The 24,923-nt window shown below is 54.0% G+C and overlaps 1 protein-coding gene across 1 annotated transcript in view; it reads left to right on the forward strand.

Moving 5' to 3' along the window:
• The first annotated feature begins 803 nt into the window (after positions 1 to 803).
• The window catches only part of RAB6B (RAB6B, member RAS oncogene family), a 48,943-nt gene continuing 24,823 nt past the window's right edge, over positions 804 to 24,923 (forward strand). The window contains exon 1 of the mRNA XM_081106174.1: positions 804 to 1,040. Coding sequence (XP_080962300.1) covers positions 971 to 1,040 — 70 coding nt within the window. The 5' untranslated portion in view covers positions 804 to 970. The remainder of the gene's footprint in view (positions 1,041 to 24,923) is intronic.

The following is a 24,923-nucleotide window of genomic DNA, read 5'->3' on the forward strand; positions in this document are numbered from 1 at the left end:
AGGGCGTCATTGCTCTTTCTCTGCCATAGGGCAGCTGATTTAGGATAAAATGCGCCCCGTACTGGTGTCTATTCTCTGGCGGGCCAGGTCCGCTGGGACACCTATGGCCCACCGAGGCGCCCAGAGGAGGGATCTGGGCCAAGAGAAGGGCTGGGGGGGGGGGGGGGCAGAGACCACACTGGGTGACAGCAGAGCCCTCCGCACACACACAGCCCACCACACCCTGGCTCGCCCTCCACCTCCTTTCCTTTGCGCCCTCTCGGGTGGCTGCGCTGTGCATCGGCGTCGCGCGAGGGGGAGGAAGGGACTGGCACTTGGTTTAAAGACCAGAAGCAAATGTCCCCTGACAATTTCATGTCATTCTTCTGGATTCAAAGGAGGGGTAGAGTGGTGAAGACAGACGCAGAGGGGCAACGAGAGACGGCCCGATTCGGGGTCTGCCGGAAGCAGGGCGAGGCGGTTCTCTCCCGCCCGGGTGCGGACTCCGGGTGGGCGGACCGACGCCCCCAGCCCCGCAGAGCCGCGAGCCCCGCATGACATCAGAGGCCGGGAGCGCGCAGAGCGCAGGCGCCGGCGGAGGAGGGGGCGGGAGGAGACGGAGCCGCGCGGCCGGGAGAGCGCTCCTCCGCCCCGCGCCGTCCCTGCGCCCCGCTCCGCTCGCGCCTCGCCGTCCGCGCCGCGCCTCGGGCAGCCAGAGCGCGCCTCTCACACCGCAGCGAGCGCCGCCCGCCCAGCCCAGCCCAGCCCAGCCTTCCTCCTCCTCCTGCTCCTCCGCCTCCTCCTTCGCCGCCGCCGGACACGCAGCCGCAGGCCGGGGCCGGGACGCAGCTGGGGAGGCAGGGACACGCGCAGCCAGCCCTTCCCCCTCCGGCTCCCGCACCGCCGGCCGCCTCCCCGCGCCCTCCTCCTCTCCCCTCCCGGCTCCTTCGCTTCTCCTCCTCCTTCTCTCCCGGCCCCGGCTGCCAGCACCATGTCCGCAGGGGGAGATTTTGGGAACCCACTGAGAAAATTCAAGTTGGTGTTCCTGGGGGAGCAGAGCGGTAAGTACCCCGCTTAGCCTCTCGGCGTGGCGCCGAGTCGTCCCCCGCCGCCAAATCGCCCACCCCTGTGGGACCCCGGCCCCGGCTGGGAGAGGCCCCTCCACGCCCGGGTGGAGGGAGGGATGGGCTTTGAAGGTCGGGGCGGCTCGGGCGGGGCCGGGCAGGGGAGGGACCAAGGATAGAAAACGCTGGGGCCAGAGATGGGGGTGACAGTGGGATCTGGGGTGGGGGCTAGGGGTGCGGGTGCAGGTGCAGGTGCAGGTGCAGGGCAGCGGGGCGGGAGGGCGGAGGCTCGCTCGGCGGCGCAGACCGAGGCGTGCAGGCGCCGGGCTCACTGGCTCGCTGGCTGGCTCGCATTGCGGCAGCGGCTGCGGGCGACCGGGCAGGTGGCGGGGCGCTGGCGGGGGTCGGGAAGAGGACAGACGCCCCTCTTCGGGGAAAGAGGTGGGTTTGGCGTCTGCCGACACCCGCGCAATGCACCGGAGGGGTTCCCCGCGGACCCTGCCCACAACCATGCGTCCAGGCCCAGAGGCAAAGGGCGGGGGACGGGGGTAAAAACGGACACCTGCTTCCTCTCGAAGGAGCGAACCTGGGCCATGGGGCGCCTCCTTCTCCTGGCTCATGTCCCCTGGCTACTCCCCTGGACGAAGAAGGTTCTAGACCCGCTGCCCTTCACCGGCATGTGTTAGCCTCTTTAGGGCTCCGGGGTCTGGGCGATGGCAGCAAGGATTCCCCAACGCGGAGCCGATTTGGGGGATGGTGCAGGGGTGCCTCTCGCCCAGAGGCGGCGGTGAAGCCCGGCGCTGGACAGAGAAAGGATCAGGCGACACGCCCTGCCCAGCTTCCCCGCACCCCTCCCGAGAGCGCTGGCGGCGGTTCTTCCCACCCCCACCTCCCAGCTCACCGCCCTTCTTGGGGGAGGGGAGGTCACCGTGGCAGCCGGCCAGGGGCGGGGAGACGGGGAGAGACGCGCTTCCCCGCTGCTAGCAGCCTCCCTTGGGAAAGCGTCTTTGAAACCCAGGTGGGTCCCAAGGTGGGAAGTCGGGATTGAAGAGCATGGGCCCATGTGACACCTGTAGGAAGGAGTGGTTCTCAGAACATCCCTCCGGAGGCCTCTCACCCTGGAGCTGCAGGCCCTGCCCAGCTCTTCTCAGGGAGAAGGCAGCCCCTGGGGGCAGGACTCCCCGCTCTGGCTCTACGGACCAGACCAGTTCACCGGGCTTGTGTCTTTCTGTGCCAAAGGCCAAGATGCAGGCAACCTTGGGAGGACCTGGTGGGCTCAGGGACACTGTTACTGTGGTGTGTGTACATGTGGGCTGTGGGGGTCACATGGCCGTCCCCTGTCTGCGGCCCCTTACCTGGGATGGATGGTAAGGGGGAAGGGTATCAAGGTGGTCAGGCCCTAGCGTGGGGATGGGCATTTCAGAACAAGGACAACTCAGCCAGCCAGCCCTGTGGCCTGGACTCGATGAGTTTCTGATCTTAATAGATTCCGGTTCCAGAGCTCACTTTTCCCCAGGCCTGGAGGGATTTCAGGGTCTCCCCACCCCAGTGCTGGCCTCACTGGGCCCGGAGCCCTGGGAGAGAGCTGTGCAGGGAATTCCGAGCTTCAGCTCCTAGAGCAGATTTTGAGGCGTCGCTGAGCCTCCGTGTCTCTTTCTGTGGAATGGTTACTCGAGGGCAAGCCTCTTACTCCTGAATGTTTCCCTAGTGCCCCTCAAAGGGCCAGGACCTCGGAGGGTCTCCATGAACATTTGTTTATTCCAAGTCTGAGCATGTTTTAGTAAAAGGCCAGGGCTTTGCTGAGGAGAATGTCTCGGGTGAGTTTGAGTGGAAACTCAGGGCCCCCTCAGCATCCCTGATGGGCTGAGGCCCCTGCTGAGTCCTGCAGATCCCCTTTTGCTGCTGAAATCACAGAAATTAGAGCTCTGGCCTCAGAGATGGAGCCCCCACCTCCTGGAGTATTAGGTGGGATGTCTGGGCCCCAGGGATGGGGAGGGCTTACCCAGAATCCCATTGTGGGTCATTAACACTTCTCCTGCTCTCAGTCACTAACATGTCCTTGGGGAAATGAGATGACCTTGAATTGAGGAAGCCCAGAACTGGGGAGTCTTCCTAAGAGAGGGTGAGGGTTGCCACTACCTGGTCAGGCTTGTGGCTGGGTTGGGCGTGAATACAGGGCTAGTTGATTGGGGGCAGGGTTTGTGGGTCCTTGGAACACAGTCATTATGGATGTTAGTCTCTGCTATCAGTGGGATTGGCTATTGGCCACTCTGGCCCCTCCTAGCAGGGAGTCCTAGGCTCTGAAATGCTTCCTCCAACATGGGTGTGTCATTAGTGGGTTACCTTAAGTTTTACAGAGCTTTTGGGGTCCCTGAGCTGGGCAGGGGAATGTGCATCTCTGAGTGTGGTGGGACTGGGGAGTTGCCCCTGCAGCCACTGCTGCCATCTCATCTGAACACAGTTTTGCCTGTGTTGGTCCTTTGTGCCAGCATCCTGTGCAGCCTCTGCAGTGGAGGGAGACCCTGCGCTCTGGTGCTCACTCCCTCTCCCCCCCACCCACCCCCCACCATCCCCAGCTCTCCCTTCCTGTGTGACCTGGGAGGTTCCCTCACCTTCTCCACACCCGAGACTTCGAGACTTCGTAGCTGGGCTTCCCTGAATGAGCTGAGTCCCCTGAGAAGGGGCCAAGGGAGGGATCTGGAGAGATGGGGTCTTCTCTGATTTTCTGTGCCCGGCAAGTGTGTGAGGACAGCTGGATTCCAAAGAGGGGTGTCCAGCCTGGAGCCTGGTGACGAGGAGAAGCATCAGGCATCCAGAGATGCCAGGGACCTGGTTTGAGTGGGAAGCCCTTGAAGAGCCACTCACGAGAGAACACCTCCAGCCGGTGAGAGAGCCCCTTTTCCTGGCAGCAGAATGACCTCTGTCCACTGGACCGTGGAATGCAGGCTGGCAGGGTCAGCCTGGCAGTGGGGAGCATTGTGGGGAGGGTGCTGTGGACCCAGGGTAAGGGGTATCCTTGCACTGGGAAGGCTGTGCAATTCTGCTGGGACTTCGATGGCTCTCTGGGCTGCTGGCCATGCCCCTGCCGATGGCAGTGGTGGGGGACAGCCGGGAGACGCACACCAGTCCCCAACGGGGGTACGTGGTGGCAGCCGAGAAGACAGGCACGGGCAGGTGTCTCAGGAAGGAGAGTGGGTCTGGGGACACATCTTCCTCCTCAGTTCTGGTGGCATTCTAAGGGGGCTGAGGTTCATTTCGGTGTGTGTAGTGAGGAGGAGGGATGTGAATGTATCGGATGGGCTGTGGCCTCTTCCGAGCTCCCTTCCCTGAGACTCCTCCAGCAGCAGGAAGATTGATGGACACAACAAGTTCCAGCCACTTTCCCAGGCGGAGGCCGGCAGGCCAGCTCCTCCCTCTGACCAGCCGCCTCCCTGCCCTGCCCCTGCCAATGGTGCTGCTGCAGGTGCCATCCACGTTGAGCACAACCTGAGTGGTGTCCCTAGAGTTGTGCCGCCCTGTGACCCTGTGTGCGGCTGCCAGGTGGTCCTTACCGCACTTGTTCACTGCCCCCTCTCTCCCTTCCCTACCTCCCTCTCTCGCCCTCTCTCCTCCCATCATCCATTCATTTATTTAATCAGATCGTTGAGTGTCTCCCCGCTTCATGGACCTTATGGTCCACTGGGGAGTGCAGACAGTTGTGGGGATAATTACCGTAAAGGCCTGTGAGAGCCACGACAGCTGCTCTGGAAGCACATAGAGGAGTTGCTTCTACAGGCAGCCGGCTGGTGCTCCTTTAGGCCAAGTGCAGGGAGTAGGTCCTCCAAGGGTCGCCCCCTCTCCCGGGAGCCTTGTCTGTCCTTCTCCCTGCTGGGGAGAAAGTGTGCGGGGTGTGGGAGCAGGAGCACAAGGGCAACTCTCAGGTGTCTGGCTTGTTAGTACTGGGAAGGGCCTTTTCCTCCACTTCGGTCCCAGTCCTCCAGGGTAAGGAGCCTTCATTGCGCCCTCTGCCCCCCCACCACTCTCCGTGACTATCTGGAGGGCTCACCCTCCCCAGCTTAGCCTGAACCCTGCCCTCCTGCCACCCACACCACCCACACCACCCGCAACTACCCTTTGCTGGCCTGGTGGTTGTGCCTGAAATCCATACCAGAAGTTTTTTCTCTCCACTGACTCCCAGACTGGCTGGCTCCCCTGGGCACTCACCATGTTTGTTTTTTCCTGAGCAATTTAAAAAAACAATCACATGCTGCTCTGTGACTTCTGTTATCTCAGTTACTCGGGATTTTAAAAAATGTTTCTTAGCTTTTTCCCTAAGTACAAACACCCTAACTGAATGTGAAGCCCCTTAAGGGCAAAGCTCAGAAGGTTAAGAGGGCGAGGGTTTAGTTGTCAGTCCCTTCCCCATCTTCAGGAGGTTAATGATCTCAGTTTGGAGATGATGAGGTTATCCTGCTGTGTGACATTTGCTGCTGGCCCATCAATGGATTAATAGTGAAGGGAGTCACCTGGCTGGTGTGGCACAGTGGTTGGGCATCGACCCATGAACCAGGAGGTCATGATTCCAGGTCAGGGCACATGTCTGGTGTTTTGGACTCGATCCCCATCAGGGGGCATGCTGGAGGCAGCCAAACACTGATTCTCTCTCATCACTGATGTTTCTCTCCCTTTCCCTTCCTCTCTTGGAAATCAATTTAAAAAAACCCCACACAAAACATTTTTTTTTTTTTTTAAAAAGGGAAGGGAGTCAAGGCTGCTTTGAAACAGGCTTCTTCATCCTGACACAAGCCAGAAGACTTACCAGGGATGCTTAGAATCTTTCCCAGACAATTAGACCGTTTAGCCTTGGTCGTGCCCGACACACACGGTTCATCTCATTCTCAGGACGCCCCCATCCCCACCACCATCTCTGAAGACCTATGAGGAGGCAGTAAGGCCACCAGAGGTGGGAAGGCAGGGACGCACCCAAGCCTGATGCCAGCAGAGCTCACTGTGAGGTCTGGGGTCGATCAGCAAACTGTCCTGCACCTTAGGCTTCTCAGCCTTGCCTTCTCTCCTCCCAACCTCTCTCTCGTCCTCCGTGTCTGGAATGAGAGAGGGAACCTTGGATGTTGAGTACAGACCCAGAACCTCTGCTTCCTTTGCTGAGAGAGGTGTGTGTGAAGTGAGAGAGTCAGACGAGAATTCACCTGTACTTGGTGGAAGAGAAAAGTTGCGCCTCAGTGCTAATGAGAGACAACAGAACTCACCAGAAGAGAAAAAAAGGAATGGGTAGAATATGTTCTGATTGTGCAGATGTAATAGTAATTACCATCTTTTGCATGAATCATTTGCAGCCCCCAAATTGCAATGAATCCCATTAAAATATAACAAAATAACCTCATTGTCCTTTTGTGACTTAGTACATTCCTAAAATCAGCCCATGAACATTTATCCTTATAGGTGTCTCCCTGGCATTGCAAACTCACCTGGGGCAGGCCTTTGGAGGGCTATCACCTGTGTCCCATCCCCACCCCATCTCTTCCACTGTTGCTGAATGAATGAACCATTGCATGTGCAGGACTGTTGGTCTTACTGCAAATAATGTAGAAAAATTGTTGGACAGAACCATTGAGGAAGATGAGAAAAGGTTTGGTAGAATAGAAAATTCATAATCATCAGGGTGGACTACTGTCAAATGCTGGGCATTTTCTCCACTGTCCTTCAGTCTGTCACCCTATTCTAATTCTCACCAGAGAAGAGAAGGTGGGAGAGGTTGCCGGGAGGAAGTACCGGCCATGCCCTGATATGGGCAGATTTGGTTAGAGCTAAAAGACAGGCTGCAGGAAATAGGTGGGTCCTGGACAGGGCTAGATTTATAACTCCTAAGAGAGGTTCTTTACTGTTTCTTGGGGCTTCAAATTTCCAATTTCCTTTATTATTTTTATAATTTTTCCCTTAAACTAAGTGAGATCTTTTAAAAAAAATAAATGTTCAATGCTATGAATACTTTATCAATTTAGTAAAATTATTTCTTTTTAGTGGAAAAGCATATTTATTCTGGTTTCTTGGTAACAAGACCAGTGGTGACTCAACCACGTGTTCTGGGACAGGTAACACCTGTTCCCAGGTGGTGACATACCCAAAGAAATGGCTGGGTCCAGGACGAAGCAGATTATACCTCACCCATGAGTAGAAAAGAACCTTTAAGCAAAGGCTTCTTCCCGGAAATGCATTGAAAGACTGGCAGCCTGGACAGGTGCCTGGACAGAGGGTGGGGAACTGGGGGCAGTAGGGTCTGGGACGGGGAGGGAGAGGGAGACCTCAGCTGTGTGCCTTCTGTGCTGGAGACCACAGGTTTCTTCCAGCACTTGTGGGTGATGGGCATGTTACTTAGTGGGGTTTCCCCCGAGGACGGGGCTTTCAGTATTGAGGTAACCAGCTCACCCAGCTTCCCCTGTGGCTGGAGAAGAGGTGAGGGTGAGTCACAGAGGCTGGGTCGGCCATGAGCTGGCACTTTGTTCTGAAGGAAATGGGGAACTGGTGGAGGATCCTCAGCTGGGGAGTGGTTCAGTCCCCACTACATGCGGAAAGGATGGTCATTTTAGGGCCTTGGAAGGAGGATGGATGGGAGGGGTTCTGAGTGAGTCTGTCTGTCCTTCCTGACAAAATGGAGCCGACCCTCCTGGGTTCCCGTATCCCTCCTCCCGTTAACCTCAGATGGCACTTAGGAACACTGCCCACGGGCCTGCACGGGGCACCCTGCAATAGCCGTGGATTCACCCATTTTGCAGGTCCGGGGGCGGAGGATCAGTGAGAGCTGGTCATGCCCAGGGACTCACTGCTAGCGAGGCAGGATTAGGATTCAAACCCAGTCGCTATGAGAAACACAGTGATCTATTGGGCCTGGTGCCTCTAAAGAAGGCCCAGGCCAGGGAGGGGGAGGATGGGACAGAGGGCCACGGCAGCCTTATGGACTTGAGGTCACTTATAAATGCCTCTTAGGGAGTTCATCAAGCTCTTGGCTGAGGAGGAGTCAGCAGATCACAGCATGGGGGTGGGCGGGAAGTCCTTTGATTCCCCTAGGCTGGTGAGGGGCACTGGAGCCCAGAGCGGGGAGGAAATGGGGGAAGGGGGGGCAGATCTAGGAAGGAGGCTGAGTCTCCATGTGGAAGTCTGATGGAGCTGGAGTTGTGGATTGCATAGCAGGCACTCCATCCTTACACCGAATGAACTGCTTATCTGGAGTTAGCTAAACCCTCCCAAGTCAGCCCTCGGCCCACTGCATAGAGGAAAGACACTACCCAGGTTTCAGCTGAGAACTAAGTACTAAACAGGGAAGAACTAACCAAAGTAAGTGGCTGGCTTCATCCTCCCCCAAGGCCTGGAGCAGCCAGGGCCCTGGAGACCCTGATTCTGGCCCCAGTCAGCCGCCAGCCAGTTGTGTGGTTGGATAAGCCCTATCCCATCTCTGGCTTTCTCGATGTGTCCCCAGAGATTGCTGGACTGAGTGACCACTCCAGCCAATGGATCTCTAACTCTTGCTCATAATTCAGTGCCATCTTAGAACATGATGCCAAGCCAGTAGCACTCCCATCCTGGAGAGATGGCACTGCTGGTCAGAGGGGTTAGAGGGGCTGCAGGGATGAGGGTGTGGGATCAGGGTGTCCGTCAGCTATTTTACCCCATGATCTTCTGCCAGCAGGCCCTAGTGCAGGGTCCTTTCCAGCCTGCACCCTCTTCTCCTGGGAGGCAGTCTTGGCCCACCTCCCTGGGCCCAGCTCTCCCTCGTGTGCCCCCAGGGTACTCTGGCTCATCCATCTGAGGTTGTATTTGGCTCGGTTGCCAGGCAACAGGGATGGAGCTGTCCTGCCCTTCCTGCTGGCAGACATTTATTCTGAACAGAGGGTACCTATGATGAGGATAGAGCATGTGACAGCTCCCAGGTACTTCATCTCTAGGACACTTCCTTCTGCAGCCAGGCAGCTGGGTGTGAGCAGGGAAGGCAGGGAAAGGGCCAGCACCTAGAGAGGTTTGCAGTGTGTCCACCAGAGGAGCCAACTTACTGACCCCGCCCCAGCTCCTACTCCAATCCCATCTCTCACTCCATCCTCCTCAGGCCTGGCTTCCTCCCTAGCCCCCCGCCCCCCATGTCTGGATGGTGTTGAGATGGAACAGGACCACTCTGTGCTCATTTTCCTCACCAGACACTGGGGTGATTACTGCCTTGTTGGGGTTTCACGAAGACTAAATATTTCACTGCATGGCATGTGGTAAATGCTCAGGTGATAGGTAATTTTGTTAATGAAATAGTGACAGCAGTCCCCCTTTGTAGATGGATGAGGGGAAGAGAGGTAGGGCTGCGAGGTTTTGAGAATCATTGATCTGTCAGTTTTGTGTCGTGAGCTGCAAGGCGCACATCCGTGTGATCTGACAGGAGGAGCTGCATGTCCCCTTTTATAAATGAAGACCATGAGGCTCTGAGAGGTGAAGGCTTTCAGATGGCGTGCAGGACCCAGAGTGCTTCCTGCTGAGCCAGGAAGGGCACCTGGGTCTCTGACTCCCTGGTGGGTGTTTTCCCTGCTGCCCATCCCAGCAGGAAGTGGGACAGACTCACCCTGCCCCGCTCGGTGGGACCCCCACAGCTGCTCATGGAAGAGCACCTCATGTTCACAGCTCTGGTACTTCCCCGGGAGCACAGCTCAGGTGGACTGCAGGGGCAAAGGCTTTGAGGCATGTGATTAGAACAGCAGTTGGCGAGGTAAGCAGGTCATGAGTCCCAGCCAGACAGTGTTCAATACCCAGCAAGGCTGTGGGCGGGGTCTGCTGGGGTTGTCCGGGAAGGCTTCCCGGAGGAGGTCGTGCACAGTGAGCAGGACTTCTTGGGCAGACAAAGGTGGGCATGGTAAGTAGAGGGCCAGGCCGAAGGTTGTGAAGGGCTTGGGGATTCCAGGGAATGGAGTGTGTGGTGCAAGGTGGCTGGGCTGTGGCCTAGGTGGGCATAGCATGGTGGGAGCAGGAGCTGTGAACTTGGACAGGTAGGCGAAGTCAGGCCCCAGGGAGCCTCGCTTCACATGCATAAGTCAGGGTCTTCCCTCCAGGCAGTGAGGACCCACTGGGGTTTGGATTAAGGAGGGACATGATCGTAGATTAGAAGAAGAAGGTGGGGTGGAGTCCGATTGGAGACAGGAGATCCAGGCGGCCTGAACCAGACAAGGCTGGGACATTCTGAGGATAAAATGAGAGGAGGGCTCGTGAGAGGGTGAGCCAGGGTTTCTCCTCTGGCTTGAAGTTCAGCCCCACTGGGGATGTCTGTTTCCCTGATGCTTTTCTGTAGAGCAGGGGTCCTCAAACTTTTTAAACAGGGGGCCAGTTCACTGTCCCTCAGACCGTTGGAGGGCCGGACTATAGTTTGAAAAAAAACTATGAACAAATTCCTATGCACACTGCCCATATCTTATTTTGAAGTAAAAAAACAAAACGGGAACAAATACAATATTTGTATTTGCATGTGGCCCGCGGGCCGTAGTTTGAGGACCCCTGCTGTAGAGTGAGGACGCAGGAACAATGAAGGCTTATCGAGAGGAGCTTGGTTTTTCCCTGCAAGGTCACACCATCCTCAGATATACCAAAACTGGCCACCTTGAGCTCCTCTGTCCTTCCTGCCTCCACAACGCCCTGGGTTCCCTGACTGCTTCCGTCCTGCCAAGGGGGTGCTCCAGGATGCTGGCAACCCTCCCAGACTCCCCCTTCTGCCACCTGCCCAGGGCAGAATGGACTACCCCGTGAGGAGCTGGCTATTAGACATCTGTGCTCCCCAACCCTCTGGTCATTGGGTCTGTGAGCTCCCTCTGCCCCATGGTCATTGAGTGTGGGAGCTTCCCCAGATCCTTTTGGTGACTGAGTGTGAGAACTCCCTCCACCCTCTTGCCATCTGGCAGGCGCAGGCAGGCGTGTGAGCTCCCCCTCCCTTGCTAGGTTCCTCTTTCAGGGTCACTTGACTCGCTTTCTTTGCTTTCTCCCAGGGCTTCCCTTGCTCTTCTCTACCAGCTTCCAGCTTCCCAGCAAGCTCAGGGGTCCCTCAGGACTCGAGGGAGGCAGTGATGTGTAGGGGAGAGCGCCCCTCTCTGCCTTGGAGACAGAAACCCAACCTTAAACTGGCTGCACAAAAAGCGAAAGGCCAAGAGCCATGGAGCCAGAGTGGGGCTGGGGCTGCCAGGCTGAACCCAGCCCTAGCCCAGAGCAGGCAGCCTGTTCAGGCCAGTTGGTGCAGTTCCCTGCCTGCAGGCCAGCTCATGGTCTGTTCTCGAGGCCTGAAACCCCAGCCTCCAAAGCCCTGGTAACCCCTGCTCCTTGCTCCTCCTGCCTTCTGTCCAGGCAGAGCCTATGGAGGTTACTGAGCGCCACCTCCACTCCTTTGCCAAGGGGCCTGGTGGGTGGACAATATCCTATTATGCATCATCAGTGACCACAGCACGTTTCCGTCACCACCCATGGCCCTTTGCGCAGTGCCAGCGTAATTGTCTCTGAGGTCAGGGCAGGTAAGGAGACCTGTCGCCTCGGCTGGGTGCTCAGCAAGGGTGTCCCCCTGCCAGAATTGCTGGCCTGGAGAAGGGCTGGCCTGGAAGCTGGCCACAAGCAGCTCAGTTCAGCTTTGACCTGTGGGAACACCCGCTGGTCCCCCATTGCTCCTACCCCTGGGGCAGAGGCAGAACCAAAAAAAAACACCAAAAAAACCCCATTCCTGGTTCTGGGCTGGAGAGTTGCACCTGTGGCCCCCGCAGCAGAGACAGGTCTCTCTGGGGGTGGCTAATTCTGAGAGGGGCTGACCTGTTGCTGAGCAGGGAGTAAATGCTGCACAGACTGGGAGGGTAAAGGGAAGCATTTAGAACAATTGTTTCTTGTTGATTTCCTCTCCCGATGAAGGGAGAGGGCTAGGAGAGAAAAACGGGTGTGGGGGGAAGGGAGCTGTGAAATCACGGAGATGGAGGAGGAAGGTGCTGCCACCAGACACAGACAGGATTAGCAAGGAGTTACAGCCTGTCTGTGGCCATGACCTGGGGCTTTGAAAAAGCCAGGGTGGTTTGCTGCTCTAGTGGCGCTGTCCATCCCTGGGTTCTGACCAAATGGATTAGAATGCGGACGTTTCCCACGGAGGCATTACTGCATATTGGACCAATTCTGTTTTGTGTGGAGGACGAGGTGAGCAGCGGGGCTGCTGCTGTAATGATGGCAGATAACCTGCAGCCAGGCAGAAACAGGAGGAGTGGAGAGAAGAGTCCTCCCCTTGCCCTGGGGATCAGGGAGGTCCCCATCAGCTTCACTCCCCCAGTGCTGCCAACATGGGGCATCAGTGAGCAGACTGAGCTGTCTCCCTCCCCAGCAGTTCCCAGCTCCAGCAGTTCCCAGGCTGGGCTGCTGTGAGTAGGGTGTAGTGTTGGGGCAGGAGATTTTTGTTTGGTTCTGCCCTCTGTGTGAGAACCTCTGGGAAGGATTTCTTTTCAGGGAGGAAAAAAAAAAAAAGACTGTTATCAAATTAGCCACTTATTTTTAGGATAATAACAGATCCTACGTGTACCACCAAGATCCAGACATTCTCCCCTGATTCCAATTCATTAAGTCTCCCCCTCCATTCCTCCATATCCAGCCAAAACACTGCAGGCTTCTGTCCAGGCCAGAATATGAAATGCAGGCCTGAAAAGGTGCCCGGCCACAGCCTATCCACCCTTCCCCTCCCCCACCTACATCAGAAGAGGGCAGAACCCCGATGTTGGTCCAAAAGAACTTGGCTCCTCTCTACCTCCACCATGCAGCAAAAGGGCCAGATAAGGCCAGGTTCTGGTGTGGACAGCAGTGTTGGCTCATCCGTCCACCTCCGCTTGGGGGAGGCCTGGGTGTGATGTGGGAGAACTGGCTGGGCAGTGTGCAGAAATACTCCGTGAAGCAGGCACCACAGGGGTCAGCCCCTGCCCACCCACAGCCTCCATCCAGGCCAGCTGGTAGCTTCAGTCTTAAGACAGAGAGACCTGTGAGGTGCTTAGCTTCTTCACCAATATAGGAAAGGGGGTGGAGGCTGAGTGAGGCGTAGAGGCAGCATCTCTTAGGAACCTGTGAATGTGTGATGGTCTGGTAGACATGACCTAAGGTGACCCCCAGGGACTCACATCCTTGCATGTTCCCCTCCCCTTGAATGCACATAGATCCTGAGACATGCTTTTAGCCAATATGGTATCGTAAAGGTGATGGGATGTACCTGCCAAGAGTGAGAGGGTCTGTGAGGGGGCCACGTGGCAAGGAACTGTGGATGGCCCCTAGGAAAAAAGAACAGCCCCCGAGAAAATGGGGACCTCAGTCCTCCAGCCACAAGGAATTAAATTCTGTCAGCAACCTCAGGAGTTTGGAAGTGGATCCTGAGCTCCGGAAAGAAGCATAGCCCAGCTGATACCATGATTGCACCCTTGTGAGACCCTGAGCAGAGGACCCAGATAAGCTGTGCCCATACTCCTGCCCCACAGAAATTGTGACATAGTCATGTATGTTGTTTTAAGCTACTAAGGTTGTGGTGTTTGTTACACAGCACAGATAACCAATACAGATGGGGTGAAGATGTTTGAGGGAGGGAATGCCTTAGAGATGCCCTCATTTCGCAGACGAGGAGTTGGAGCATCCAGGAGGGGCTGTGACCTGCTCCCAGTTACAAAGCTGGCTGGGGCCACCCACAGCAGGCACGAGGGAAGGCCCTGGAGCTGGGTTCTGGTTCCCACTCGGCTACTGCTCTCCCTTCATGTGGCCTTGAGCAATCTCTCCTGCTTCCGCACCTTTGATTCTTCTTGTCACACTTTCTTGGTACCTTCTTGCCATGACTTGGCATTCTGAGGCTACTCTGATCTGAGATCTTTCTGGAAGCCAGCCTTCTGTCCTTGGTACTGTTTTTTCTTTGCTCTTCCTTGGCCCCTCCCGTGTTGTGTTTCCACTGGGACTTCAGGAGGCAGGGTCTTCTTGTCCTGGGCACACTTGGACTCAGAGAAACCTCTGAGGTGGAGCTCTTCTTGGCTGTGCACCGGGAGAGGTACTGTCTGGCCATGACCCGGGGGCTGTGTGATCTGGGCCAAGTGGCCCCTCTTCTCCACCTTCACAACTTCTCAGTTCAGAGAGCAGCTTGGACAAGATCAGCTCCAGAGCTCTGATGGCTTATGCCATCTGTGGTGCTGCTTTTGAGATGGGCTCCTTAGGGCCCGGAGCTTATGGGATGGAAACAGGTGAGCCTGGCTATCTCCCTGTCTTGGTTACCCAGGCATCCACACCCAGGGGCAGACTTGGGTATTAACCCAGTTCCCCTAACTCCATTCCCATGGCCTGGCCCTCTGGCCACCCCAAAGCCTGACCAGCAGTCATTTCTGGTCCAACAGGGGTGGAGACACAGTTGCCTGCTGGGTGGTCCTTGGAATCTAGAGTGCCTTTTCTAAAAAAATATATTTTATTGATTTTTTTACAGAGAGGAAGGGAGAGGGAGAGGGATAGCGAGTTAGAAACATCGATGAGAGAGAAACATAGATTCAGCTGCCTCTTGCATGCCCCCTACTGGGGATGTGCCCGCAACCCAGGTACATGCCGCTGACCGGAATCGAACCTGGGACCCTTGAGTCTGCAGGCCGACGCTCTATCTGCTGAGCCAAACCAGCTAGGGCTCTAGAGTGCCTTTTCCATCCCAGAACACTACACTAAACATTACCTGGAAGCCTGTCCCTACTCTTTGAGTCAGTCCTGAGCAGGTGACTTTGAGTCTGTCCTGAGGGCAGGAGGAGGCTTCTGTCTATGGAGAATGGGGAAGTCTACATGTCCATTCTTCTCACCAGCCGACTGTGGAGGCGCAGGGCCTGGGATTGCACCCAGTTTCTCCTTGTCCAAGCAGCAAGGTGAACAGCATTGTGCCGGCTGTGGGAGGACAGGAGTGAAGCTGGGCCAGCCAAAGTGCCAGGAACAGCTCCCTAGGCTCATGGAGATCCCAGAGTCAGCACCCAAGGCTGTCCAGCCCAGGGGTTCCTCTGAGAGGGGGTGGCATCTGGGATGATGCTCTGCCGACAGCAGCCTAGAATCTGGAGGCCACCTTCCACCTTCCTGAGTGAACTTGGCCACAGCTGTGCCCCCAGGGATGGGAGCTGTGGGTCCATTGTCGCAAAGCCCCTCTGACTGGACCTCCCCTAACAATATAGGAAACACAAGCCATGCCTCTCAACACTTTTCCTCCCCATTCTCACTGCCCCTGTAAGTGAGGCTTTTCACATCAATGCCACCAGCAATTTCCTTGGCAAGAAAAGGATAAACATGAGCATGCTAGTATATATTACTTTACCAAACACCATGCTGTGGATGGGCCAAGAGTTCCTATCAGTTAAGTAAATGGCCAAATTGCATTCGTACTGACCTTGTCAGAAGATCAGCTGGTGATGGGAATTAAGCATACTTACATTTCTCTCAAACATACATATACTCACTATGAATTAATTCTTCACAGCATCCAGGCAGCCACTTAGACACAGATGTGATTGGCATGTGTAGGGTCTGGCTGGAACTGGGCTGAGCTCCAAACCAATTGAAATGGACTACATTCTGCCCACCAGTCTGGCTATCCAGGAAAGCCAGACCAGAGGGTAATGGTGTATGCTCTGGGCAGAAACTCCTTTTCTGAGATGATGTTGGAGGGTGGCTAGTCCTCAAAGCTAGCGGGTGCTGGTGCGGGTGCTGGTGTGGAACCTGGAAGATAGACCTTGCACCTTCTTGAAGCTGACAAGTGTTTGAGATGACTCCATGAGACAGGGTCCAGACAGTGGGTGGATTGACTGGGTGGGAGGAGCTCTGCAGCCCACATAAGCTGTGTAGTCAGATCTCAGGTGGTTTTCAAGAATCCCTGAGGCTTCTTGTAAGATGTATTTGTAAGGTTCTCAGTTGCACAGCTAAGACACCAGGGGAACTAGAGGGTTTCCATACACCAAGGCTTCTGGTGCCTGTTTCATTAAGCTTGTGTGTGTGTGTGTGTGTGTGTGTGTTTGCACGTATCAGTGAACATGCACACATGGTGGTTATACATGGGTTCTGCCCGCTGAGCTGATCTATCTGGACTTGCTCCATCTCCTGGTCTGTGGTTAGAAGTGCTCACAGCAGTTCCCCAGTACCCAGCTAGATCCTGCCTCACTGTGAAGATTAATTTGATGCCAAGTATAGTTATAGTCTAGTTCCTTAGGAAAATGTCATGTTGACCAGAATGTCTAACTAATCAGCACAATATTTCCTGAATGTGCCAGTAATCTGAGAGAAATGGATGTGTACATGTGTGTGCATAATTTTTTAAATCAGCATTATTTTGACATAACTTTAGGCTTATAGAAAATTACAAGAACAGCACCAAGACTTCCCATATGCCTTTCACCCAGAATGTTAACTTTTTACTGTTCTCGGAGGATTCATAACACTGCTGTGAGGTAGTCATTTCTGCTCCCATCCTATACAATAAAACCCTAATATGCAAATCAACCAAAGGGCGAAATGAACGGCCTAATGACTGGTCGCTATAATGCGCGCTGATCACCAGGGGGCAGATGCTCAACACAGGAGCTGCCCCCACCCCTCATGCCACGACCTGCAGAGGGGGGTGGCAGGGCCAGCAAGCAGGCAGTGCAAGGCCAGCCAAGGTGGCTGCCAGAGGGCCCCCATTCCCCTCCCCATCACCCTGCTGGTTGCCCTGCAGATCAGCCCTGATCACCAGCCAAGCCTAGGAACCCTACCCTAGGCACTGGGCACCAGGCCAGCCAAGGCACCGGGCCTCTCGTTGTTAATATAAGGAAGCTGCGCCTCAGAGGATAGTAACTAACCCAAGATCACACAGGAAATAAGTGGCAGAGCCAGGATTAAAATCCAGGTCTGTCAGACTTTAAATTGGTGTCCTGACTATGTTGGCTGTAGTGTGAGTATGCAGGTCTCCTGTCCTTCTGCCAAAAAACTTCCTTTCTTGTGTTGCAGGTCTGTTATAATGAATTATCTCAGCATTTGATTTTCTTTATTTTACCTTCATTTTTGAAAGATTTTTGCTGGGCATAGAATTCCGTGTTGACAATATTTTTCTTCTACTCCTTCAAAGATGTCATTTCCTTTTCTTCTAGTGTGTATAGTTTCTGTCAAGGTAACAAGATTTTTGTTCTCTGTTTTCTTGGGTCTGTGGTCCAACATAGTGTAGTAATTTTTGTTTAAACAGTCAGTTATAAGGAGATTTTAACAATATGAAAGAAATCTTACATATTTATCCATGTAGTGGGCATGTCCTGTGTTCCTCATTCCTTTGTGTAAATCCACATTTCCATCTGGTGTCATTTCAGTTTCTTGAAGGACATCTTGTAACATTTCTTGTTGTGAGTGTCTGCTGGTGATAAATTCTGTCAGCATTGTATGTTTGAAAAGTATTTCTTCTTTTTTTTTGAAAGATGTTATATATCTGAAAGTTATTGAATTCTAGGTTAATGGGTTTTTCTTTCAGTAGTTTGTAAATGGCTCCTTTGTCATCTTGCTTGCATTGTTTCTGAGGAGAAATTGCTGTCTTCTTTGTTTCCCTGTCCTGAAGGTATCTTTTTTCCCCCTGGCCACTTTTGTGACTTTTTCCATATTGTTGATTCTGTGCAATTTGTATATGATGTGCCCTGTTTGTTTTCTTTATGTTTCCTTTTTTTGAGATTCATTAAACTTTTTGGATCTGTGGGTATATAGTTTTCCTAAAATTTAGAATATTTCCAGTCATTATTTCTTCAAATATATTTTGCTGTCACCATCCCCATCCTCCAATCCTTTGAGGACTTCAATTTCATGTATATCAGGCTATTTGACATCATCCCACAACTCACTGCTGTTCCAATTAATTTTTATCCTTTTTCTGCATGTTTCATGTTCACTGGTACTTTCTTCTGTAGTGTCTAATCTATTGTTCATCTCATCAGTGTATTTTTACCCTGCCCATTGTAGTTTTTACCTCTAGAAGTTTGTCATGTCCTTTTTAATATTCTCCACATCTCTGTTTTAAATTAACATGGTCTGAAATTGCATTGGCTTCTAAGATTTCATGCAGGAAAAAGCTTTCACAGAAAACAATAAAAAGTCAGAAAAACAACATCTTTCCCTCATGTTTCTCAGTAGCCTCTCAGCCTCTGCACCTCGGAGAACAAATGCCTAGTGCTTTGTGAACATAATGACATGCAGTTAGAATAAGTTGCGTGTTGTTTTTTTTTTAATGTCATTGCTAATTCTAACATCTGTGTCAGTTTGGGGTTGGTTTCAACTGATCGTGTTCTCCCCCTCTTTAGGGGTATATTTTATTGTTTCTTAACATACCTGATAACTTTTTTAAAATATACTTTTACTGATTTCAGAGAGGAAGGGAGAAGAAGAGAGAGATAGAAACATCCATGGTGAGAGAAAATCATGGATTGGCTGCCTCCTGCATGCTCCCTACTGGGGATCCAGCCCACAGTCTAGGCACGTGCTCTTGACCGGAATCAAACCTGGGACCCTTCAGTCCACAGGCTGAGGCTCTATCCACTGAATCAAAGTGGCTAGGGCTACCTGATAATTTTCTTATTGGATGCTAGACATTGTGACTTTTGCCATGTTACTGGGTTGTTTTTGTATTCCTGTAAACATTCTTAAGATTTGTTAGTTGAGACCAGGTTGGTGTTCAGTGTGGGGCTAATTAATACCCACTATGGAGGCACAGCCCTTTTGACTCCTCTCCCCAGTGTCCCCAGATTTCCACTCTGGAAACAGGCGGGAACAGGCACTCTCCCAGGCCCCGTGTGGATTCCAGGCACTGTTTCCTTTAACCCAGTCTTGAGCAGGTTTCCTTACACACATGTACTAAGCAGTCCTCAGCTGGAAACTCGGAGGAGCCCCTTTGCAGACCTCTGCAGTTCTCTCTCTGTGCATCTCCCTCCTCTCTGGGACTCTGTCTTGTGAACTCCAGACTCTCAGCTCTATCTCCTCAATTCAGGAAGTCCGTCAGGTTCCACCTGCCTCCCCCCTCCCTATGCTGTAGCCTGAAAGTTTCTCAAAGCAATAATTTGGGGGTTAGTTGTGGGGCTCACCTCATTTGTTTCATGCCTCTCAGAGGTAATTATCTTCATTGCCTGATGGCCAGTGTCTTGGAAATTATTATTTCATATATTGTGTCTGTCTTTTGGTTCTTTCATATGAGAGGATAAATCTGGTCCCTATTACTTCATCTTGATCAGAAGCTGAAATCTTGGAACCTTGGTTTTTCGTTTAATTATTTATTTGTAAGGCACCTCGGTCTGGGCCCATGACTGCGAACATTGGCTCGGACAGGGATGTTAGCATCCTTGATTTTCATCAGTGATGTTCAGCCAGTTGATTATATAACATGTACATTTGCCCTGTAAGTGGCCACATGGTTTCTGCACTCTAGACTCTTCTCAAGAACTTTTTACTATTCAACTCTTATAAAAAGCTCAGCAACCAGTTTGGTTTTACCTCATGAGTACTGTGACTATTGCAGTTGGTCATGTATTTTTTTAAAATGTTTTTATTGTTTTTTAGAGAAAGAGGAAGGGAGAGGGATAGAGAGATAGAAAACATTGATGACAGGTCAGCGATCAGCTGCCTCCTGCACACACCCCCAATGGTGATCAAGCCTGCAACACGGTCATGTGCCCTGACCAGGAATCGAACCACTGAACCCTTGGTTCCTGGGTCGATTCTCAACCGCTGAGCCATAGCAGCCGGGCTGGTCATGTATTTTTACTTTTATTTTTTGCTTTGACATCATCCCATGACTGCCAGGGAGATCGGGCAGCTTCTTAGTCTGACTGCAGTGACTTGAGTAAGATGTTACAAGATGTATTTCTGTAAAGTTTTTGTTCCTGCCTTCTCTTTTTAGTTTACAGCTCCTTGGCCTTATATCTATCTCAAAATTCTGAATTATACATAAGAGAAATCTGTTCTCTCTATCCAGCTGATCTGTGTAGACAATTAATAGATAGAGTAATGATTGGGGAGAAGAGGAAGCCTCAGGTCAGGTGTAGACTCGCTTAATTAGAAGCTCCTCGTGTGGGTTGGGATTTCTCACATGTTTCCTCGTTTAGCCCACGGTGAGCCAGTCGGCCCCTCAGGACTCAGGTAGGAGCTGGCAGAGCCCTGGTCTGGGGCCGCCTTTCTGTGCACTGGGCTGGGCAGGGGTGGTTTGCAGTGTCCTGAAAGCTCATGGGGTCCTGGGAGAGGTAGAGGCTGTGGTCAAGACCAGACTGCAGGCTGGGCCTGGGGGCTTAGGAAAGTGGGGGGAAGCTAGAGAGGAAAGGAAGAAAAGCTAAGACGAGAGCTCGCCATCAGGCAGAGGAGACGTAGCCAAACCTCCCCTGTGGCAACCAACGGTGCTGGTGTGGCCTCTGAGCCTGGGGTTTCTGCAAGCCCAACCCTGCTGGCCACCTGCTTCCTTGGAACTCGCCTCTTTCTGCCAAACGTGAAACCTCTGGGGAAGGCAGCAGGAGGTGGGTCAGGAAGGGAGACGGAGGCTGAACCTCCACGGCCCCAGTGCCCCAGCCCCGGGTACCATGTGCATCCCTGGCAGGCCACCGTTGTTGCTGAAACAACAGGGCTGAGTTAAGGTGTTCTGGAGGAATGATGGCGTGGAGGACCGGCCTTCCTGGGAGTACCTGTGGGTTTGCACGAGGAAAGCTCCCCACCTGGAGTCCTAGCTTTCCTGGTCACACGGGACTTTATTTTATTTTCCCTTCTCCTTTTCTGTCCTCACCCTTTGTACATGATTGAAGCATGGGCTGTTATGCTGATGGGATTCTTAGGGCCCACTCACCTGTTCCTTCTTTCTCTAATGGGAAGCTGAGACCCTGAGTGGGGGCTGGACAGATCCACGGCCCAAGGCCAGTCAGGGACACATATAGGGCCAGTCCTTCCTCCTGCACCCCAGGCTTTCTCTTTTCCAGCAGGTGGGGGAGGGCATTGTGAGGCTAGTGCAGGGGTGGGCAAACTTTTTTTTTTTAATATATTTTATTGATTTTTCACAGAGAGGAAGGGAGAGAGAGAGAAAGTTAGAAACATCGATGATAAACATGGATCAGCTGCCTCCTGCACATCTCCTACTGGGGATGTGCCCGCAACCCAGGTACATGCCCTTGACTGGAATCAAACCTGGGACCTTTCAGTCCGCAGGCTGACGCTCTATCCACTGAGCCAAACCGGTTTCGGCGTGGGCAAACTTTTTGACTCGAAGGCCACAATGGGTTCTTAAACTGGACCGGAGGGCCGGAACAAAAGCATGGATGGAGTGTTTGTGTGAACTAATATAAATTCAAAGTAAACATCATTACATAAAAGGGTACAGTCTTTTTTTTTTTTTTTTTAGTTTTATTCATTTCAAATGGGCCGTAGTTTGCCCACGGCTGGGCTAGTGGATGATACCCCCTCGCCCTGACTCAGGCAGGCTTTCCTGGGGTCACTGGGCTTGGTTAGAGGACATGGGACGGGTGGAGGACAATGGGGCAGCGTGAGGGTCAGCAATGGGTCAGTCTCCCAACTGGAGCAGGAAAAAAGGTCTGGGTCAGCCCAGCCCACCTCTGTCCTGCCAACCCCCTTCCCATCCTTCCTCCCCTCCTCCCTCCTCCCTCCTCCCTCCTCCCTCCTCCCTCCTCAGTGAGGCCCAGGTGGCTGAGCGTCCTCTGGCAAAGGGAATTAACACACTTAATTAAAGTGTCCAATGAAGAGCTTTGCATATTTCTTAATTACCGTCGGAGTCTTTGGGGGAACCGTTTGAAATGGGATTTTTCACGTGTTTCCTAATTTAGCCTACAGTGAGCCAGTCGGCCCCTCAGGACCCGGGTAGGAGCTGGCAGAGCCCTGGTCTGGAGCCACCTTTCTGCGCGCTGGTGGCAGGGTGGGTGTGGAGGGGGGAGCCCGGCCCCCAGACCTCCAGGCTTGCTCACCTTGCTGCAAGGTTGGGGTTGGATTTTCTATTTTCTGAAAGCAGAACAAAAGAAAACAAGGCTCAGGTAGTAGATGTGGCCGGTGTCTTATTACCACAGGGCCCGGGGGCTGTGCGCCCGCAGGAAGGCCAGTAAGAGGGGGCTTTGGGGCAAAGGTTTGCAGGGCATGGTGGCCCCTGTGGAGCTAGGGAAGCTGGGCCAGGTCCTGGCCTCCTTCTCAGCTGCAGGGCAAGGACAGAGCCCCTCGGAGCAGGCCCCTCCCAGCACTCACAGCGTTTCCTGGCTGTATTCTGCAAACTGCGCTGATGGGATGGATAACCGAGTCGGCCAGCCCAGGCTAGGAGCGGGTTGCTGGCCTGAGAGCAGGTTTGCCTTTTCCAGGGCCACCTCCTGACAACTACAGACGCTCTCTGACCTAGAGCTGGCTGAAGGGGGGCTATGGGCCAAGATTCAGAGATCCTTTCCCAGGCATCTAAGAGGGGGCAGCCCACCATGGTGGCCTGGAAATGGTGGTGGGTTCCACCAGGTCTTTTCTGCCTCCCATTCTGGGCCAGTTCTTTGACCTTGAGGAGGACCAGGCGGGACCCCCCCGTCTGTCCAGCAGTGTCCCGGAGCTGGCGTGGGTGGTCAATGGGAACGGATGGCTGAGAGCAGATTGTGGGCCCAGGTTCTGGCTGGGCTGGGCACGGGGGCCACCTCGTGGGTGGTGCTCACTCTGCCAGGCCTTGGCAGACCCTCTACGAAGTCTCCAGCTAACTTCTTGTGCTCTGCCTTACATTCGCCTACGTTTCTAGCCGGCAGGGCAATCTCTACACCCACACCCACACCTGCTATGGAGATGGCAGGGCCGAGAGGGGTCCTTCAAAGAGGGAGACAGTGTCAGCGTGGGAATCTGGAGGCTCATGGGCCGCTCAGCCGTCACCTATGGCCTGGGCACAAGCCAAGGCCCGGAGCCCTGGGTGGGTTTGAGTTCATGTGGCAGTCATGCGTGAGGCGTGGACTTTGGCGTCCGATCTGGGTTTGTGTGCCAGCACCACTGCTGACCAGCTCTGTGACCTGGGGGATGGTAACTCACTCACTGGATCGTGACGAGGATCAAACGAGGGGCCCTAAGGAAAGCACCAGCTTTCTTGTCTGGCTCTAAGAGAAAGCCCCGTAAGAGTTCGCGTTCCTATTCCTTCTTTCTAGAGGTTCCTGGTAAATACTCAGTAAGGAATCGTCTGACCCTCGTTTGGTTGAAAGGAAAATGCATCTCTCTGCTTAATCAGGTGGGACTAGAGTACAGGGATATTGCGAAGCCAAGAGCCGAGATTAAAAAAAAAAAAAAAAAAAAGCTCAAATGATTTGGCTGCTTGTTTTTAATAAAATCCTGGCAGTAGAGTGGAATCTTTGCCTTCAGAAAAAGCTCAGCTTGGCCGTACTGGTGTCTCAGACTGTTGTTAGCTGGATTCCGGACAGTGTGACCTTGAGAACAGAGCCCAGTGTGACCTTGAGAACAGAGCCCTGTGGGGAGGACCACTCTCTCAGAGGCTGCAGTGGCTGGAGCGGGGCGGGGGGGGGGGGGCAGGAGGGACCTCAGGGGAGTGTCTCCTGCCCATCCCAAGCGCCTATCCCTATCTGCACCGGTTGAATGTCACTGCCCCTCTCGGATCCCCCCTTGGCTACAGCCCAGTGGTAGTGGCCAGTCAGGTGATGGCTCCAGCCTCCTCCTGCTCTTTGTGGTGAGCCTGGGGAAGTGGCCAGGTAGATGGGCTGTGCAAGCTCACCATTTCCCGGTTCCAGTACCTCCTGCTCAGGTATGGGGTGAGGAAGGGGCAGCAGCCCTTCAGAGGGTAGAGGAGCTTGGCCCAGGACAGCCCTTTTACCAGCTCGGCCTCTTCATGTGATGCCAGGGTGGAGCCTGGGCAGCCGTGTGCAAGGGGCCCCTTTGCATCAGCTCCATCTCGGGGCCCTAGGAAGCCTCCCGGACACGGTGAGGAGGATGCCTTTCCTGCATTCGTGTCAGACAGCGTGGCCCAGGCTTTCCTCTGTGAGCTGCAGTCCCTGAACATCCCTGAGTTCTGCCCTGGAGCCCTGGGTCAAGGGCGGGGTGGTGGCCCTGCAGGCAGACTTGTTCGATGGGGGCTGGATCAGGACACACCAGCCCTGTGCCTGCAGTAGAGAGTGCAGATACCTGCCACAGGGAGGACGAGCCCTCAGACAGGTCCAAGCAGGTAGCCGAGCTGACAGGTTCATAAAGAGTCTGAGCCCCATTATCTGGGAAGGAGGATTGGCTGGTCGTGGGGAAGCTCTGAGGCAGGGAGGAGGAGGACTTCTGCCCTGAGAAATGAGGAAAACAAGGCTAGAGCGTGGTCGGCAAACTGCGGCTCGCAAGCCACATGCGGCTCTTTGGCTCCTTGAGTGTGGCTCTTCCACAAAATACCATGTGCGGGCATGCACGTACAGTGCGATTGAAACTTCGTGGCCCATGGGCAGAAGTCGGTATTTTGTGGAAGAGCCACACTCAAGGGGCCAAAGAGCCGCATGTGGCTCGCGAGCCGTGGTTTGCCAAACCGCAGTTTGCCAACCACTGATCTAAAAGGATAGAAAGAGATTCCCTTTTGCAGCTAATCAGTGATGATCCGGTCATCCAGCCCAGGACTCGGTTGGGGTGCTGGGCCCCCGGTGTTCAAATCTGCCCACCCTCGCTTTGTAAGCCCTCCTGGGCCCCACAGGGCACCTCAGTTTCCAGTGTCTGACCTCCCGGTTTGGGTCAAGCACATTCCGAGTGGGGAGAGGCCCTCACCTGCAGCTGGTCCCAAGGAAGAGGTGTGTGGGCTTGGCAGGGGCTGTTCCCAAGCCTCCGGGACAGCCATAGCGGTGACAGTAATGACCGGGCAGGACCCTGAACCCCAGTTTGACTCAAAGACGCTAA

This window comes from Myotis nattereri, assembly GCF_964212035.1.
Source record: "Myotis nattereri genome assembly, chromosome: 14".
NCBI classification, from domain to species: Eukaryota; Metazoa; Chordata; class Mammalia; order Chiroptera; family Vespertilionidae; genus Myotis; species Myotis nattereri.